The 19,538-nt window shown below is 40.5% G+C and overlaps 2 protein-coding genes across 2 annotated transcripts; both read right to left on the bottom strand.

Moving 5' to 3' along the window:
• Positions 1–205: 205 nt before the first annotated feature.
• LOC131456012 (extracellular calcium-sensing receptor-like) lies at positions 206–8,224 on the bottom strand. The gene is made up of 9 exons (XM_058623962.1): positions 8,013–8,224; positions 6,496–6,669; positions 6,050–6,338; positions 5,888–5,974; positions 4,871–5,062; positions 3,367–3,900; positions 2,656–2,880; positions 1,212–1,335; positions 206–1,107 (listed from the first exon to the last, which is right to left on the bottom strand). The coding sequence occupies exons 1-9, from the start codon at positions 8,222–8,224 to the stop codon at positions 206–208; spliced, it is 2,739 nt and encodes a 912-aa protein (XP_058479945.1).
• Positions 8,225–11,427: 3,203 nt separating this feature from the next.
• On the bottom strand, positions 11,428–16,659 carry LOC131456161 (extracellular calcium-sensing receptor-like). The gene is made up of 8 exons (XM_058624223.1): positions 16,595–16,659; positions 16,132–16,420; positions 15,964–16,050; positions 15,392–15,583; positions 13,779–14,312; positions 13,250–13,474; positions 12,434–12,557; positions 11,428–12,329 (listed from the first exon to the last, which is right to left on the bottom strand). Exons 1-8 carry the CDS (start codon positions 16,642–16,644, stop codon positions 11,428–11,430), a joined length of 2,403 nt encoding a protein of 800 aa, XP_058480206.1. The 5' UTR covers positions 16,645–16,659.
• Positions 16,660–19,538: the final 2,879 nt, after the last annotated feature.

Below are 19,538 nucleotides of genomic sequence, written 5' to 3'. Positions count from 1 at the left end.
TCTTACTATATAAAGTGTGTTGAGATAATGTTGTGATTTGGATCAATTATGTACACTACAGTGTCATATCTGTAAAGATATATCAATATCAAAACAACATTGATTAATGAACATGTTTAAATGGTTAGTTATCCATAAGTCACTGAAAGAAATATACAAGTCCATTTGCTACTGACTCAATAACTGTGGGTTAATTTGTGTTTCATCAATTCTTTTCTTTCCCCATCAGGTGCTGTTTTGTATTCTTTTCAGGCTTCAGTAAAATAATGTAACTCTTTGGAGCAAACAGACAGAACAATAAGCCAAAGCTGGAGGCCAAGATGGCAAATGATTCAACTGCATCTGCATAATTTCCAGGGGAGCTGATATAAGCAGGGATGAATGCTAGCCACACAGCACAGAAAATCAGCATGCTGAATGTGATGAACTTGGCCTCGTTGAAGTTTCCCGGCAACTTTCGGGCCAGAAAAGCCAATACAAAGCACAGACAGGCCTGTAGACCAATATATCCAAGAACGCACCAGAATGCCAGGCTAGAGCCCACACTACACTCCAGTATGATCTTTGAATGTTCATATTGTGTATTTCTGGATGGAAACGGTGGAACATCAATGAGCCAGGCAGCACAGATAACCACCTGAACCAGAGTGCAGCTGGAGATGATGGTCCTCTGCTGCTTTGGCCCCAGCCACTTCATGATGTTGTGCCCTGGCCTGGTGGCAGTGAATGCAGCCAGTACCACCAGGGTCTTCCCCAGGATGCAGGAAATACACAGTGAAAATGTGATGCTAAAGGCAGTGTGGCGCATTATGCAGGACCAATATGTTGGCTTTCCAATGAAAAGCAGAGAACACAGGAAACACAGAGTAAGTGCAAACAGTATGAAGAAACTGAGCTCAGCGTTATTCACACGGACAATGGCTGTGTGTCTGTGACAGAAGAAGACTCCACAGACAGCCAGAGTGAAGCAGGCGCCCACCACAGACATCACTGTCAGGGCTATTCCCAACGAATCGAAGGTCAAGTACTCCACTTTCTTGGAGATGCAGGCTGTTCTGTCGTTGTTTGACCAGAAGTCCTCAGGACAAATTGTACAATCTACTGAGTCTAAAGGGAAGAAAGTATGAACAATTTCCAGAATTGCATTACTTCTGTACTACAATTGTAAGAATGGATTTGCTTTGACATTTTATTGTTCAGCTCAAACTCACTTGTCTGATTGCTAATTTTGCCACTGTCACATGGTACACAGTCAAAGCAGCAGATAGGCTCCCCACGACGGACAGCCTTCCGGAAGCCTGGAAGACAACTGGCACTGCACACAGATACTGGCACCTAGAGTGGAAAGACCATGTGCTGATATTGGTACATTTTTATTGGTTAATCTTTTGACGGATGGAACATTCCTCAAAATATGTGCCACTTTCTCAAGTGTGTTTAACACAGTATTTTGAGTTTTACGTTGGTTAGATATACAGTATTTTGTCTGCAGATGTCAGACATAGTCTGCAGTAGGGCTGGGCGATATGGACTAAAAGTCATATCTTGATATTTTTTAGCTGATTGGCGATACTGGATATATATCTCCTATGTATACCTATGTATTGTTTTCTGTGACATAATAAAAGCATTATAGCATATCAAACCCTTTAAAAAACAAACAAACAGTCTTTTATAAGTTGAAGCCACATGCCAAATGTCAGAGGTCACTGAAATAAAAATGCTCCTTTAACAAAATAAAATAAATCTATTTCCTGCATAACAATAATATACAGTTATTAATTCAAAAAATACAATATTGTTACATTTTAACAGTAACAATAAAGACTTTTCCACTGACATATTTACTGCAACTGCAAAACAAACTGTTATTTCAAAAAGAAACTCCGTCTCCATGTTGTCACTGAGTGTAGGTAAGAGTGAAGGGGGAGGCGGAGCAGAAAGGGTGTGTGTGTGTAGGAACGCAGGGAGAGGGAGAGGAGAAATAGGTGCAAACTTGCGGCCCATGCATTGTCATTTTAACGCAAAATGAACTATTATCGATAGTGATATTGTCCCGTGTTACATCTTGTTTATATCTCGATATATATATTAAAATATCAAGATCACCCAGCCCTTGTCTACAGGTATGGCAGTCGTCATCAAACAACTTTTTGATGGTCACATGGTTGTAAGGTGTACACTGAGGACTGGGTTCCAGCCCATAAGCTATTCCATAACCTGTGGTTCTCTTCAATATATTTATCTGTAAATCTGTGCGAGCTCTTTCAGAAGCCTTTAATGTCATGACGAAAGTTTCATTCATTGTCTACCACTTTATCTTGCACATGAGGGTTGTGGAGAGCTGGAGCCAATCCCAGCTGACATAAGACAAAAGACGGAGTCAGACCCAGGAGGGGTCACCAGTCCAGCACAAAGAGACAAACAACCATTCACTCTTACATTCCATATAGAAAGATCAATGAGGTACACAACAGTGGATAGTAGGTCACCAAACACATCATAATCCAGTTGGGCTTAGAAACTTTGTTGTGTATGAAAACAAATGACCCTGTATCCAGTCTGCTCTGTCCGCATGACTTACCTCCATCTCGACCTACAGAACTTCAACAGTTGGCATCTGATGAAGGTAAAAACATGGTGTGAGCAGCTTGCCTCATTCTGATTTCCTGCCCACATTATCCTGTCCTCCTGGATCAACAGCTCCTCTCCAACAGCCTTGGTTCCATCAAACAAACCCACATCGACAAATTCAATGTTTCCTGCTGGGAATCTCTGCCAGTTTATAATATCATAATAGGGTATAGAGTCACCCTTGGCATCAAAGTCCACCTCGTCACCAGCAATCTGGAAGTTCACTTCCTGGAGGTAGTGTTGCAGCTTGAAAATGAAGAAATGCACAAAACGAAACAATGAATTGCTTTGAACAACATTTTTAGTATAATGCTGTCTTGCAGAGCTTCCCAGTCTTCAGAGGTTTGAGGTTGTAAGGCCCCTAAAAATCCACGGCCTAAATTTGTACAGTAGTAGAAATTTAACAAAACGTTAAAGTGAACACATCACATGGAAATTAAAATATCTTGTTGTGTCTACAATGGAACAATTAACAATTTAAACCATTTTCATGAAATATATATTAAATGTTAATGAAATGTGTTTAATTTTGATTTTTTTTTTTTTAGATTAAAATTTTGAATTTAGATTGAACACAGAAAATATGTTTGCCATATGAACATTATGCTGCATGACTTTGGTAAATGGGAGATAGTGATTGTGGTCTGAAGTCCACCTACAAAACTACAAGGCCAACCATTGGGCTTTGACCCACAGTTTGTAATGGTAAAGAAATAGCAGATTATTCAGTACCTGCCAAGGATGTATGTTGTTGCTCTGAGCACATGAGTTGTTCTGGAAAGGCCCCCTTCCTGGGTGACAGAGAAGAAGGTTGTGCAGGGAATGAGCAATGGCATATACAGCCTTATATACATTATAGGTGACTCTAGGGCTGGATGTATTCATGTAGGCTGAGTGTTGTTCCAGCAGAGACTCCTGCCCTGAGCAGGGCGGCATCTGGGTGACAGAGGATGGAGAAGGACTGCAACCATACAGAGACTCCCACAGCTCGTGTACAAGGACATTGTCAGGATATCTCTTAGGGTTTACTGTCTGCAGGAAGTCACCCAGTCTGGAGATATGACCTTTTTTGGTGCCAAACCCAATGGTTCCTCCCAAGTAAGGGTAATACTCTCTCTCTGAAAAGGCTGATACTGAGATCAAGGCTTCACTCCCCACCCACTGTATTCCAGTGATGTTCTGAGTCATGTAGTCTCTCAAGAAAGTTGTCATCTCCCCCTCGCCTGCAAATACCACCACCACTTTTGCAGTAGAGCTACGCATCACCTTTACAGAGGGTCAGATAATGTAGATGACAGGGTTTTACACAGAGACAAAATCAAAACTGAGTGACAATGAGATCAACTCAGATGTACACAGTGAAAAATAACTAGTATTTCTAGTATAGAAAAGAAGTGAAGTCATGTTATAATTAACATGATTCATCATTTCCTGTTGCATTTTGGCACTAATATTGTCTCTTGACTTCACACCCTGTATTTTCCCACCATTGAGATTTTATACCTGTGACATTATTCATCTTTGTGTTATGACCCTCTTTATTTTCTGGACATAGTCTCGCATTTTGCAACTCTTATCCTTTTGTCATTTTTGATTGAAAGCACATGTACTGATGTATTGTGGACTTAGTTTAGTGATGTTCTTCATTAAGGTTTTTTTTATATATGGTCAGAGAGTTAGAATTCACACCATGACTCTCTTCTTCTCCTCTCTAAATATAATAAGGGCCTGATGAGATAAATGGATGAAAGTGAGACAAAGATACAGTTTTTCCTGGAGTGTCTGAATTTAATGACAACAGTAGGTCCACAAATATGAGATGTAATGTGTTAATATGTATTAATATGTGTTGGCAGCACAAAAGTGTCTTTAACTGAAACAGAACTATACTAACAACAACACTATAAAAACTGTATTTAATTTTTTTATAACATCGAATCACCACTTTACCCAGCCACTAGAGTTTCATAGGGTGTAAACATATTAAAGAGGGTCAGTGGTAGAGTCAGTTGTCGTTCAACTGAAAGGTTGAAGGTTTGATTCCTGGCTCCACGAGTCTACATGTTGATGTTTCTTAGGGCAAGACACTTATCCTCATTGTGCCAGCAGTGTGTGAATGGGTATGAAAGAAAAAAATGTGCTCCACATTGATGCAATGTATGCATGTGAATGGGTGAATGACAAAAAATAGTTTAAAGCAGGGAAGAAGTCAATAGTGCCCACAGTGTTTTAATACCTTCATTATCCTTAGTCCCCCTTGGCGAGTGTAGAGCAGAGGAATCATTTCTTGGTACGCTACACATACTTTGGTTTCCTGTAATTCTCTCAGTAAACCTTTTGCAGCAAAACGGCCATAATCATTGTCTCCTCGCAGCAGCCCCACCCAAGTCCAGTTAAAGTGCACTAGCATCCGTGCAATGGCTTTCACCTGGGCTCAACAGAAAAAAACAATCAACTAACCCAGTTTCATATCACAGACATGAAAAACTTGCACAAATGAAAAGCAATATCTTCATAAATAATTTGGTTTTGTGCCATGTTATAACATGGCTGTATTCTGTAAACCATTGTTTCCCAACCCTGGTCCTCAGGGAACACTGCCCTGCATGTTTTAGACGCTGCCCTACTCCAACACACCTGATTCAAATGGTCAGCTCGTCAACAAGCTCTGCAGAAGCCTGGTAACGAGCTGTTCATCTGAATCAGGTGTGATGGAGCAGGGCAGCGTCTAAAACATGCAGGGCAGTGTTCGCTGAGGTCTAGGGTTGGGCTGTAAACGATAAAGCATGAAAGTTTGGCAGAATATATATTGATGTATTATTTGTTAGGGACGACACATATAAGCAATGTTCCTAAATAAAAATGTATCTAAATAAAATGTAAGCAGTGCTGTGGTTTCTAAGACTCTAAAACAAGCAGGAAGACTAACAAAGAAAAAGACATTGACAAACATCAATAATAAAGATTATAACAATACAGAAACATTTAAATCTACTGATGATTATCATCAGACCATATACTATTATTATAATGACCAAACCTGAAAAGTGTGTGTTAATCAGGTTGAAGAAAGAGGAAAACTTATACATTTCAATCCATTTCTCAGTGTTTAAGGATTTGCCTGTTGTGTATTCATAGTTTTAATGTTACAGTTAAAGCTTTAAAAGTAGTTGTAACAATCATTTCTGATGACAGAGTAAATGTGTCGAGCTTTGACTGAAAACAATAACTGACCACATGTTTTACATTTTACCTGGTAGTCATCACTAGGAATTACTCTGAAGAAGGTTGGGTAGTTTTGTCTGTCTGACAAACATGCACATGAAGAAGAGTAGCTGATCTGTGTAAAAACAGAGTGCAGTGTGAAAAGAATTAAATCTTTGTGAGGATTGACATAAATAAAAGTTACTGTTACCATGGGGATCCGGAATGGCTGCAGGATTCTTGACAAAACAATAGATTGAGCAGATCCAGAAGCCCCAATCACAGCGAGGAGTGACGAGGCATTTGTACACACAGAAGAGTTTTCCTCACTCACCCCATTCAGCATTGATAAAATAGCTCTCTGTCCTGTCAGTGGAAATCCACATGAATCAAAGATTGTGTAGCCCAGAGTGTGATTCGGCAACAGCACTGGATTCTGGTTTATCTCCTCAACTGCCAGTCTCATAGTCTGAGCCCACCGGAAAGCCCTGGGATAAAGTCTGTGGCTGATACAGATGAATATAGTCTGTTCATTTAAAAACTCTAATGATTATAAACACATTCAGTCTACTACATTTTATATTAAGAGTTCAAAATTAGACATAATTTACAGGAAAAAGTAAGTATAATCCTCCCACTATCATCTATGAAACTTACCCATTGCAATCTAATGGTGGTGGTCTGTAGGTGCTATTAAGGTCTGGCTTTTTCAGATTAAAATGAAGGGGAAAAATCCCACCAATGACATAGTCACCCTGGACAAAAAATCCTGGCTGGAAGTTGTTTAGAAGAGTGCACTTTGAGGGTACTGGTGGAGCTGCAGTGGTGATGCTGGAAAGTGAGCTATCAGTTAAAGTCAGGACACTGACAGAGTAAAGGATAGAAAATAAAGCAAGTGAAGTCATAATGTTTCACTGGGCTGAGAAGAGAATGAGAGCGATAGAGGAAATTATAAGGCACTTTATAAAGCCTATAGTATCGCACCTTCTGAGTCTTGCATCTTATTAATGACAGTGTGGCTTTGGATTGGACAGTAGTACGCAACCAGGAACTAAAGTGGGTTAATGCAAACTGTGGGGAAAAAGCTAAGGCCCTTAACAAAGAAAAAACAAAGACAAATACGCAAACAAATGCAGTGTCATGTTATAATGACATGTTATTATTTATTTTTTGATGTAAAGAGGCAACATACATTTGTTTCTCTCATGATATCTGTTTGATCACTGACAAAAAGAAAAAAGTAAAGACTTGACTTTTGTTCTTTTCACATATATACATTTTACTTTTTAACACAAATATGCATATTCACTCTCACATATATTGTATATACACTTTCATGCATATGTATTCTTTACTTTTACACACATACATTCTATCTCTTACATATACATATTTTCATTCTCACATTCAAACATTCTCACATACATACAGCATACCCACATACATATATTGTCACTTTAGCATATGTATATTCTTAACACTCATCTTTTGTGGTATCCATTACTTTCACTGACACAGGAAGTTCCTCCTTAAACAGGAAGTCTGTCATGCTCCATTGTCACTGTCATTTTATTGTGAAAGTTCCTCTCTCATTTTGAAGTATTTTTCGTCCCTTTTCTGCGTGCAGTTTATTTTTTCCCTTTGTAATTACCCAACCTATTTCACCTGTGTCTTGTTTGTCACAGCTGTTCGTCGTCTCCCTGATTCCTCAGTGTATTTAACCACTCCCCCTTCCTTTGTCCGGTTGTGAGTTTGTCTCCGTCCATAGCCAGAGCAACACGTTGTTTTTTGAGCTATCGCCTCCGTTTTGTGATTCGCTGATCAGTGGATTTAATTGCATGTGCGTGGTTCTGAGACTCTGCTTAATCTCTGTTTGCCTGTTCCAGTCAGTGTCCTGTTCCACGCTGATCCCACGACTGCGCTTTAGTCGCATATTTGAGGATCGTCGTGCCTGTCCACCTGTTTTTGGCCGCTCTGTTCGTACACACAACCTCAAAACTCAAGTCTCAGACACAGAACAGCCACTGCGCATGCGCATACCTGGAACCTCTGAAACACCTTGAAGGGACATTAACAGTGCAACTTTGTAACCTTTGGAAACACACACATTGAAAATGAACAGTGCAACTTAACAATCCCCTTCAGAATTGTTACACAGCCCCCCCAACAGTTGCCTGGGGCTGGCAGATTGGCCAGGGGACCCCGCAGACTGGGGAGCTGGGCTACCCGGGGAGGAAGACAGTTCATTCTGCGGGCCCATGACCACCAGAGCAGGAGGGGGCAGTTGCAATTTCCTGGCGTAGTCCGGCCCAGGTGCTGCATCTGGCACCTCTGGTGGTACCCCAAAGGCTAGCTCCACATATGTCCGCAGCTCTCTGCCCAACATCAGCAGTGCAGGCAGTGGAGTCCTGTACAGTAGAGCGGTAGGCCAGCAGGACGAGGGGCAGGTGGACGTCCCAGTCGCACTGATGCTCTGCCGTAAGGATGGCTAGCTGCTGGCCCAGGGTCCTATTAAATTACTTCACGAGGCCATGCATATGTATATGTGTATATATATATTTCTATATACATATACGTACTATAGTATCAATGTTCAGAGGTTATATCCAGTTTTTATGTATTGTATACACTGTGTGCACAATTATTAGGCACATGAGTATTTTGGCCATATCATCATTTGTATGCATATTTTCCGAACCCATTGTCTCCCTGTGCTGTTATATTCCAGAACTGCAACCTACCTGGAGTTGCAGTGCTTAGTGACATGGCCAAGGTAAGGAAGGCTGAAACCCGACCACTGAACAAAACACACAAGTTGAAACATCAAGACTGGGCCAAGAAATATCTGAAGACAGATTTTTCAAAGGTTTTATGGACTGATGAGATGAGAGTGACACTTGACGGACTAGATGAATGGGCCCCTGGCTGGATTAGTAACGGACACAGAGCTCCACTTCAACTCAGACGCCAGCAAGGTGGAGGTGGGGTACTGCTATGGGCTGGTATTATTAAAGATGAGCTAGCTGGACCTTTTTGGGTTGAAGATGGTCTCAAAATCAACTCCCAAACCTGCCAATTTCTTAGAAGCAGTAGTACAGGATTGCGGTAACTGTTGAAATTAATAAATGCTGCTGCGTATCATTCTCAGTAAAGATGACATTCGGAAGATCCAGAAAAATAGTTTGCCAGAGACTCTTGATGAGTTTTATTCATTCTTGAAAAGTAAGCTTGGGTTGGAAGGTGACTTGGTGGTCCAATATGAATATAGAGAGTTTGACAATGAGCTCTGCAACTTCATGAGCTTGTCTGATCTTCCTGAGGGGAAGGCAACACTGAAGATAACTGTCAAGCCGGCCAGTGAGTCATATCACACTGATTCAACATTGGATACGGCAAGTTTGTCTTCATCCTCATCGGCTTGCGAGGGCATTTCCCCCGTGGCCTAATGCATTTGAGATTCCTAGATTTTCGTATGATGTTGAGTTGCAGCTTACAAGGGGTAATGAAGCCTACCAAGAGAATGGAACCTTGCTTAATATAAGAAAAGACAATAAATCTGAGATACAAATTAGCAGAAGCAATGTACTCATACACTGCCTACCCATCTCAAGTAGAATATGACATTGTTGCACAAAGTCTCATCAAAAAACATCCCTGCCTGAGTGAGCCTGGGTCTGCCAAGGGTTGGTACTCCTGGAAATTCAGCTTAAAATTCAAAATGGGAAACTACAGGAACTAGCTCCATGTGGCAGGAACTTCAAGTTAATAGCCGGTCCTCAGGACCAAAACAGAAGCCCAAGAAAGCTAAAAAAGCTGACGTCAATTTTCTTCCTGACTTCCCTGAAGGAAGAACCCAAGATCTTCTGGAAGAAGAGAGATGCCATGTGTTCCCAGTATATGGTCTTTCACAAAATCATACTCAGAAGGGGGTATGCTAACACTACCTGACAGGAACATGATCTAACAGAGTGATATTATGGGCTATAAGGTTGCTGCAACCCAAGTCACCCTCATGTTTAGTAAAGACAGAGCTGTACTTCTGAAGTAACAATCTCACCTTTCCCTGCTGTTCAATGGACAATGGAGACAAATCCACAGCCTCTACCTTGTCCTGCACCTTCAGGGTACCCCCACCGATACGCCAAGCCTTATTACCACAAACCTTTACCTTACCTGAACCATCTTGAGGGGACTGTATACTAGCCCTAGTAAAATTTTGTAAGGCCTGCACAACTGGCTGTGGGGCTGTAGATACTGAAGGCAAATCAAACAATGCCAAACCGTGCTGCCCAAAGAGCTATTGGTAGCACTGGGGAATCACATTCATTCTTAAAATTCCAGGAACCTGACATGATGAATTTCCTTAACAATGAACACCCTGCACTGTTGCAAAAACTTACCAAAAATCTCAACATCTAGCTCTAGGTAGTCAATATAAGGGATAGATAGACCATTACCTCTAAGCTAAAGTCAGTGACAAAATTGCAGGTATGCATGTCCCCTCGACTCAAAACTTTGGAGGAAAAAGTTTTCTGTAACTATAAAAACCATAGAACAAATATTTAGAAAACAGGGCACTCTAACTCCACCTATGACCACATCCAAATGTGAACAGGATGACATTAGCTTAGAGGTATTTCCCAAAACACGTTAAAACCCCTGAGCCGGTATCAGACCCACCCAAACTGTGGCTCTGCAATTTGGTTGAGAGGTGTGAGTGAGAGAGCGCGCACGGCTTGATTGCTGTCCATAGCAACTTCTGACACCGATGTGTTCACCCACAGTGCAGGGAGTACACTTCACTCCATACGATTAGAGAGTATTGGTCACAGATCTAGTGGTCACAGCCATGCCAAATAGTGATCACAGCATGACGCTGATTCAGGAAGGAGGGTACGGCACGCATCAGATGTGCAGTCACCTGTCCATAAAGGTGAGCGGCATTGCCCAGTCATTACACGGTGATGGCTGAATAGAATAGCTCATAAAAGTTTACATTTACAAATCACATGTTGACTCAAGCACACATTGGTTGTGTGATCCACATTCTTTGCAGGTGCCCTGAAATCACCAGAGAGAATTCAATCAGCCATCAGCGCGAGTCATAAATATTCAACATCTATGATGGAGACTTTGCCAAAGTTGGAAATATCGCTGCGTTGTTTATTTTGCTGTATTTCAAAGTTTATGATCTACCATGGAAATGACCAAGAACCAATATTTCTGTCATTTTTTTTACACAAGTTGTAATAACCGCTTTTCTGCAAGCATCCTATGAAGGGTCCCTGTTATCTAAATATTGACAGCTAACAAATGTACTACTCTCTTATTCTTCTTTAGTGTATTTGTTGTTATTATTGATTTAAAGAATCATTGATATGGTGAGGATTCTGTAATATATACATTTTCTTGAGATAATGTACCTTGTGAGTTGGATCAATTGTGTACACTACAGTCATATTTGTAAAGAAATATCAAAACAGCATTGATTAATGGTTTTTTAAATGGTTAGTTATCCATAAGTCACCAAAAGAAATCTACAAGTCCATTTGCTGCTGACTCAATAGCTTTGGGTTATTTTGTGTTTCATCATTTCTTTTCTTTCCCCATCAGGTGCTGTTTTGTATTCTTTTCAGGCTTCAGTAAAATAATGTAACTCTTTGGAGCAAACAGGCAGAACAATAAGCCAAAGCTGGAGGCCAGGATGGCAAATGACTCAACTGCATCTGCGTAATTTCCAGGGGAGCTGATATAAGCAGGGATGAATGCTAGCCACACAGCACAGAAGATCAGCATGCTGAATGTGATGAACTTGGCCTCGTTGAAGTTCCCCGGCAACCTTCGGGCCAGAAAAGCCAATACAAAGCACAGACAGGCCTGTAGACCAATATATCCAAGAACGCACCAGAATGCCAGGCTAGAGCCCACACTACACTCCAGTATGATCTTTGAATGTTCATATTGTGTATTTCTGGATGGAAATGGGGGAACATCAATGAGCCAGACAGCACAGATAACCACCTGAACCAGAGTGCAGCTGGAGATGATGGTCCTCTGCTGCTTAGGCCCCAGCCACTTCATGATGTTGTGCCCTGGCCTGGTGGCAGTGAATGCAGCCAGTACCACCAGGGTCTTCCCCAGGATGCAGGAAATACACAGTGAAAATGTGATGCTAAAGGCAGTGTGGCGCAGCATGCAGGACCAATATGTTGGCTTTCCAATGAAAAGCAGAGAACACAGGAAACACAGAGTCAGTGCAAACAGTATGAAGAAACTGAGCTCAGAGTTATTCACACGGACAATGGCTGTGTGTCTATGACAGAAGAAGACTCCACAGACAGCCAGAGTGAAGCAGGCTCCCACCACAGACATCACTGTCAGGGCTATTCCCAATGAATCGAAGGTCAAGTACTCCACTTTCTTGGAGATGCAGGCTGTTTTGTCGTTGTTTGACCAGAAGTCCTCAGGACAAATTGTACAATCTACTGAGTCTAAAGGGAAGAAAGTATGAATAATTTTCAGTATTGCATTACTTCTGTACTACTATTGTAAGAATGGATTTGCTTTGACATTTTATTGTTCAGATCAAACTCACTTGTCTGATTGCTAATTTTGCCACTGTCACATGGTACACAGTCAAAGCAGCAGATAGGCTCCCCACGACGGACAGCCTTCCGGAAGCCTGGAAGACAACTGGCACTGCAGACAGATACTGGCACCTACAATGGAAAGACTATATGCTGATATTGGTACATTGTATTGGTTAATCTATTGACAAATATAAAACTCATCCAAACCGTCTTTTCAATGAAGTGTGTGTCACTTCGAGTTTTTCAAGTGTGTTTCACACAGTGTTTTGAGTTTTATGTTGGTTCAATATATTTGTTCTGCAGATGTCAGTCTAGACTACAGGTATGCTGGTAGTCATCAAACAACTTTTTGATGATCATGAGGTGTACACTGAGGACTAGGTTCCTGCCCATGAGCTATTCCATAACATGTGGTTCTGTTAAATATATTTAGCTATAGATCTATGAGAGCTCTTTCAGAAGGATTTATTATCATGAAGAAAGATTTATTCATTGTCTACCGCTTTATCCTGCACATGAGGGTCGTGAGGAGCTGGAGCCAATCCAAGCTGATATAGGACAAAAGGCTGGGTCAGACCCAGGATGGGTCACCAGTCCAGCACACAGAGACAAACAACCATTCACTCTTACATTCCATAAAGAATGATCCATCAGGAAAACAACAGTAGCTAGTCTGTCACCAAACACATCATAGTCCAGCTGGGCTTTGACCCTGTATCAGATCCAGTCTGTTCTGTCTACCTGACTTACCTCCATCTCAACCTACAGAACTTCAACAGTTGGCATCTGATGAAGGTAAAAACACAGTGTGAGCAGCTTGCCTCACTCTGATGTCCTGCCCACATTATCTCGTCCTCCTGGATCAACAGCTCCTCTCCATCAGCCTTCGTTCCATCAAACAAACCCACATTGACAAATTCAATGTTTCCTTCTGGGCCTCTCTGCCAGTTGATAATATCATAATAGGGTACAGAGTCGCCCTTGGCATCAAAGTCCACCTCCTCACCAGCAATCTGAAAGTTCATTTCCTGGAGGTAGTGTTGCAGCTTAAAAATTAGGAAATGCACAAAATGAAACAATGAATTCCCTTAAACCAGGTTTTCAGTAAAAAACTGTCTTGCAGAGCTTCCCAGTCCTCAGAGTTTTGAGGTTTTAAGGCCCCTATTTATGAAATTTAGAATTGAGTTGCAAAGCAGAAAATATGTTTGCCAAATGTACAGTGTGCTACATGACTTTGCTAAATGGGAGATAGTAATTGTGGTCTGAAGTAAACCTACAAAACTACAAGGCCAACCATTGGGCTTTGACCCACAGTTTGTAATGGTAAATACATAGCGGATTATACAATACCTGCCAAGGGTGTATGTTGTTGCTCTGAGCACATGAGTTGTTCTTGAAAGGCCCCCTCCCCGGCTGACAGAGAAGGAGGTTGTGCAGGGAATGAGCAATGGCATATACAGCCTTATATACATTATAGGCGACTCTAGGGCTGGATGTATTCATGTAGGCTGAGTGCTGTTCCAGCAGAGACTCCTGCCCTGAGCAGGGCGGCATCTGGGTACCAGAGGATGGAAAAGGACTGCAACCATACAGAGACTCCCACAGCTCATGCACCAGGACATTGTCAGGATATCTCTTAGGGTTTACTGTCTGCAGGAAGTCACCCAGTCTGGAGATATGACCTTTTTTGATGCCAAACCCAATGGTTCCTCCCAAGTAAGGGTAATACTCTCTCCCTGAAAAGACTGATGCTGTGACCAAGGCTTCACTCACCACCCACTGGATTCCAGTGATGTTCTGAGTCATGTAGTCTCTCAAGAAAGGTGTCATCTCCCCCTCAGCAGCAAATACCACCACCACTTTTGCAGTAGAGCTATGCATCACCTTTACAGAGGGTCAGATAATGTAGATGACAGGGTTTTACAAGGAGATAAAATCAAAACTGAGTGACAATAAGAAAAACTCAGATGTACACAGTGAAAAATAACTAGTATTTCTAGTATAGACCTTATAAGGCAATATTTCAGGTGTTCATTTTGAAGAAATTACTTTTTTTCTTTGTTTGTTTTACATATTTCATCATTTCCTGTTGTACTTTGGTACTAACATTGTCTCTTGACTTCACACCCTGTATTTTCCAACCATTGAGATTTTTTGCTCTGCCTCAATAGTTTAACCTGTGACATTATTCATCTTCCTCGTATTATGACCCTCTTCATTTCCTGGACATTGTCTCACGTTTTGTGATTCTTTATTCATTTTTGATTGAATGCACATGTATTGACCTATTGTGGACTCAGTTAGATGATGTTTTTAAGAAATATTTTTATTGAAACAGGGTCAGAGAGTTACAATTCACGTCATGACTCTCTTCTCCTCTCTGGATCTAACATGGGCATGATGAGATAAATGGATGAAAGATACAGTTCTCTCTGTGTCTTAATTTAATGTTAACAGTAGGTCCACAAATAGGAGCTTTAATGGTGTGTTAGTATGTGTTAGCAGCACAAAAGTGTCTTTAACTGAAACAGAAACTCTTTAACACTATAAAAACTTTAGTTAATTTTTTCAGAAAATCTACTCTACTCAGCCGCTAGAGTTTCAGAGGGTGTTATTATTTTATCATATCAAAGGGGCAACAGTGGGTCAGTGTTGAGTCATCTTTCAACTAAAAGCTTGAGGATTTGATTCCCGGCTCCATGAGTCTACATGCTGATGTTTCTTTGGGCATGACACTTAACCTCACATTACTGTGCCAGCAGTGTGTGAGTGGGTATGAAAGATGTGTGACACAAAAAAATGTTCTGCACATAGATGCAATGTATAAATGTGTGATTTATGTGAATGGTTGAATGACAAAAACGGTAGTGTAAAGCAGCTTTGAGTGGTCATCAACACTAGAAATGATATAAATACAAACCATTTAAAGGTAGAAGTCAATCGTGCCCTCAGTGTTTTCATACCTTCATTATCCTTAGTCCCGCCTGACGATTGTAGGGCAGAGGAATCATTTCTTGGTACGCTACACATACTTTGGTTTCCTGTAATTCTCTCAGTAAACCTTTTGCAGCAAAGCGGCCATAATCATTGTTTTCCAGCAGCAGCCCCACCCAAGTCCAGTTAAAGTGCACCAGCAGCTGTGCAAAGGCTTTCACCTGGGCTCAACAGAAAAAAGACAATCAACTAAATTCCTTATCAAAAACTTGATGAAAGAAAGCAATATCTTCATCAATGATTTGGTTTTGTGCGCTGTTATAACATGTTTGTATTCTGTAAACGATAAAGGATGGAAGTTTGGCAGAACAAAGAAATATTTTTATAATGACCAAACCTGAAAAGAAGACAAACACAATATAAGAAAGAGGAAAACTTATTTAAATTCATTTCTCAGTGTTTAAAGATTTGCCTGTTGTTTATTCATAGTTTTGATTTTACATTTTAATACAAAGTTGTAATAAATATTTCTGATGACAGAGTAGTAAATGTGTCGAGCTTTGACTGAAAATAATAACTGACCACATGTTTTACATTTTACCTGGTAGTCATCACTAGGAATTACTCTGAAGAATGTTGGATATTTTCGTCTGTCTGACAAACATGCACATGAAGAAAAGTAGCTGATCTGAGTAAAAACAGAGTGCAGTGTTACTGAGAAAATAATAAAAAATTTTGTGATGATTGACATAATCAAAATCACTGTTACCATGGGGATCCGGAATGGCTGCAAGATTCTTGACAAAACAATAGACTGAGCAGATGCAGAAGCCCCAATCACAGCGAGGAGTGGCGAGGAATTTGTGCACATAGAAGAGTTCTCCTCACTCACTCCATTCAGCATCGATAAAACAGCGCTCTGTCCTGTCAGTGGATATCTACACGAATCGAAAATTTTGTAGCCCAGAGTGTGATTCGGCAACAGCACTGGATTCTGGTTTATCTCCTCCACTGCCAGTCTCATAGTCTGAGCCCACCGGAAAGCCCTGGGAAATAGTCTGTGGCTGATACAGATGAATGTAGTCTGTTTATATAAACACTCTAATGATTTTAAACACATTATGTGTTTAAAAAACTCCATAAAACTCCATTTTATATTAAAAGTGCAAAATTAGACATCATTTAGAGGTGAAAATAAATAAAATCCTCCCACTGTCATCTATGAAACTCACCCATTGCAATGTATTGGTGGTGGTCTGTAGGTGCCGTTAAGGTCTGGCATTTTCAGATTATAATGAAAGGGGAAAATTCCACCAATGACATAGTCACCCTGGACCACAAATCCTGGCTGGAAGCTGTTTAGAAGAGTGCACTTTGAGGCTGCTGGTGGAGCTGCAGTGGTGATGCTGGAAAGTGAGCTGAAAACAGAGTAAAGCAAAGCAAATAAAGCAAGTGAAGTCATAATGTTTTACTGCGATGAGGAGAGAATGAGAGGGACAGAGGAAACGATAAGGCACTTTATAAAGGCTAAAGTATCACACCTTCTGAGTCTTGCATCTTATTACTAACAGAGTGGCTTTGGATTGGACAGTAGTCCACAATCAGGAACTAAAGTGGGTTAATGCTGAACTGTGGGGGAAAAAGCTAAGGCCCTAAACAAAGAAAAGACAAATACACATACAAATAGAGTCTCATATGATAATGTACATGTTATTATTTATTTTTTGATGTAAAGAGGCAACAGACATGTGTTTCTCTCATGATTTATGTTTGGTCACTGTCAAAAAGATGAAAGTAAATTACTTTTCCTCAGAGCTGATTTTGTCATGACCCCAGGAACTTTTCTTGAATGATATTCAACATTCAAGTTTTTACATTTCATATAAAGGTGTTTGGGTCTCTGTGTAGTATTTCTGTCATATTTTCAAGTACTTCATATTTGTCAGTAATTTTGTGCTAAAATGATTCCGTGGTCCTCTGTATAAACTGAAGTGTCACCCAATGGTAAATGGTACAAGGTTTAATTTACAGTAAATGCATGCAACAACTAAACAAAGATTATGAGACCTACTGAGTTTATGTCCTTCTAAAGACTTGTACTTGAATCTGTGTGATCTTTAAACATTAAACATGAAAAGTTACCAAATGTTCAAAGCCCCTTTACAAGGTGTGACTGTGGAACAGCAGTGAATTTGCATGATCTCTATGAAACACAAAATTCAGATTCACCCCGTATAACACGTGATATCCTTTAAAAAAAAAAAAGAAACCCTTGGTTTGTCATCAAACCAATCAACAGCAGTTGACCTGAAGTATCTGACTTAGATGAACACATTAACACAGCTACATTCTGTCTCAAACATGTTTAAAATGTAAACTTCATTGCATTGAGGAGCAGGATGTTCTTCAGGATGGGATGGAGTTTGGGGTTACATTTACGATAGGTTTACATTGAAGAGTAGATGTATGCTTTGAACAGATGTTCTTGATTATACTGGTATGTGCTTAGACGTGGCCCCTAAAGACTGAGGGGGGGCCATATTGGGTCGTCTCTGTGTATCGCTAGGGGCTTCTAGAATACCTAAAATGTGCAAATGTGAAGTATAGGATGATGATGTCAGAGAACCTTTAAATGTATGGACATTTCTTCTTTGGTCAGAATTGTCCGGAGATTTGGCAGGAACACATTCTCCCGAGATGCTGCAGCGCTCGGCCTGACGCCTGACTTGTAACCAAATAAAATACCTTTGTTCGGTACGAGTCCCGTGTCAGAGGTTTCTTTCTACACCATCAACTCATCACCTATCATTTGTAAGAAGAAGGAAGGCTGACTAAAAACGACAGACCAAAGAGCTGTGCAGTAGTATTTTAACAAAACAACATAAAATAACATAAAAGAAAAAACATCCAAGTAGACAATTATCTGCCTAATGTGTAATGGCAGTCTATACCATAGCATAGGCAACTGTAAAAGCCTGATCCTCGATAAGCTTCAGCTGTGATTTCAGAACTAAGAGCAGTTGATCAGCTGTGTGTCCTTGTTAAAAAGTGCACGGCAGCATTCTGAATAGGCTGAAGGTGAGAAATGGAATCCGAGCTAGGCCCAACATATTGGACATTACAACAGTCTTGACTGGTCAGGATAAAAGCATGAAAAAGTTTTTCAAAGTCCCCGCTGGACAGAACAGACCTAATCTTAGCAATTTGCTTTAGTTGAAAAAAGCATTTTTTTTACAACAGAGTTGTTGTCACGTTTCGACTCACAGTCTATTTTCACCCCCGGATTGGTAACAGTGGTTCTTATAGAAGGAGCCAAAGTGCCAAAGTCAATAAGTTGGGTGTCGGGAGCACCACTCGGACAGAACAATATAACTTCCGTTTTTCTTTCATTCAAACTCAGGAAGTTTAATGCCATCCATGCCTTAATGCCATTAACACATTTTAACAATGAGTGGACAGAGTGAGAGTCATTTCTTGTTAGAGGTACGTAAATTTGACAGTCATCTGCATAGCAGTGGAAACAAATGCCATATTTTAGAGAAATAGGAAGTAGGTTCAATGAAAAGAATCAAACCTTGCGGCTCCCCACAGTGAAGGGGTGCTGTAGAGGACTCAAAGTCGTTAAGGCTAACAGAAACTTCTCTCTGGGCATGTAGGCATGAAACCAGTTCAGGGCTTAGAGTTTTTAACCCAGACTGAAAGACCTTAGGAATACTATTAGTGTCTAAAAAAAGACTGTAATTGGGTAAACACAACTTTCTCAAGGATTTTAGAGTAGAATGGAAGTTTGGAGATGGGTCTTTAATTAGCAAACACAGAGGGATCAAGACTTCACAGTTGTCATGACATACACCTAAACTTACATACTCAGAGTATGAAAATAATGTGAAAATAATAAAGTTCTCGACAAACCCACTCTCAGTTTGAAATACAGTGAAAAATTACTGTGTGAATCTGATCTGAATTTTCGATGAGATGGCACATGATCTACCATGGCACATCAATATTATTGTGACGTATGGTGTTCCAGCTATGTAATATAAATGTTCATGCTTCTGTTATCATGTTTTAGTTCAATCCAATCCAAATTTATTTATAAAGCACATTTAAAACCAACAAAGCTGACCAAAGTGCTGTGCACATAAAACAACTTAAGAAAACACTAAGACCAACTTA

Source organism: Solea solea, chromosome 3 (assembly GCF_958295425.1).
Source record: "Solea solea chromosome 3, fSolSol10.1, whole genome shotgun sequence".
In the NCBI taxonomy this organism is placed as follows: Eukaryota; Metazoa; Chordata; class Actinopteri; order Pleuronectiformes; family Soleidae; genus Solea; species Solea solea.
The sequence above is the reverse complement of the archived record's forward strand: the minus strand, read 5'-3'. Positions and strand labels throughout refer to the sequence as shown.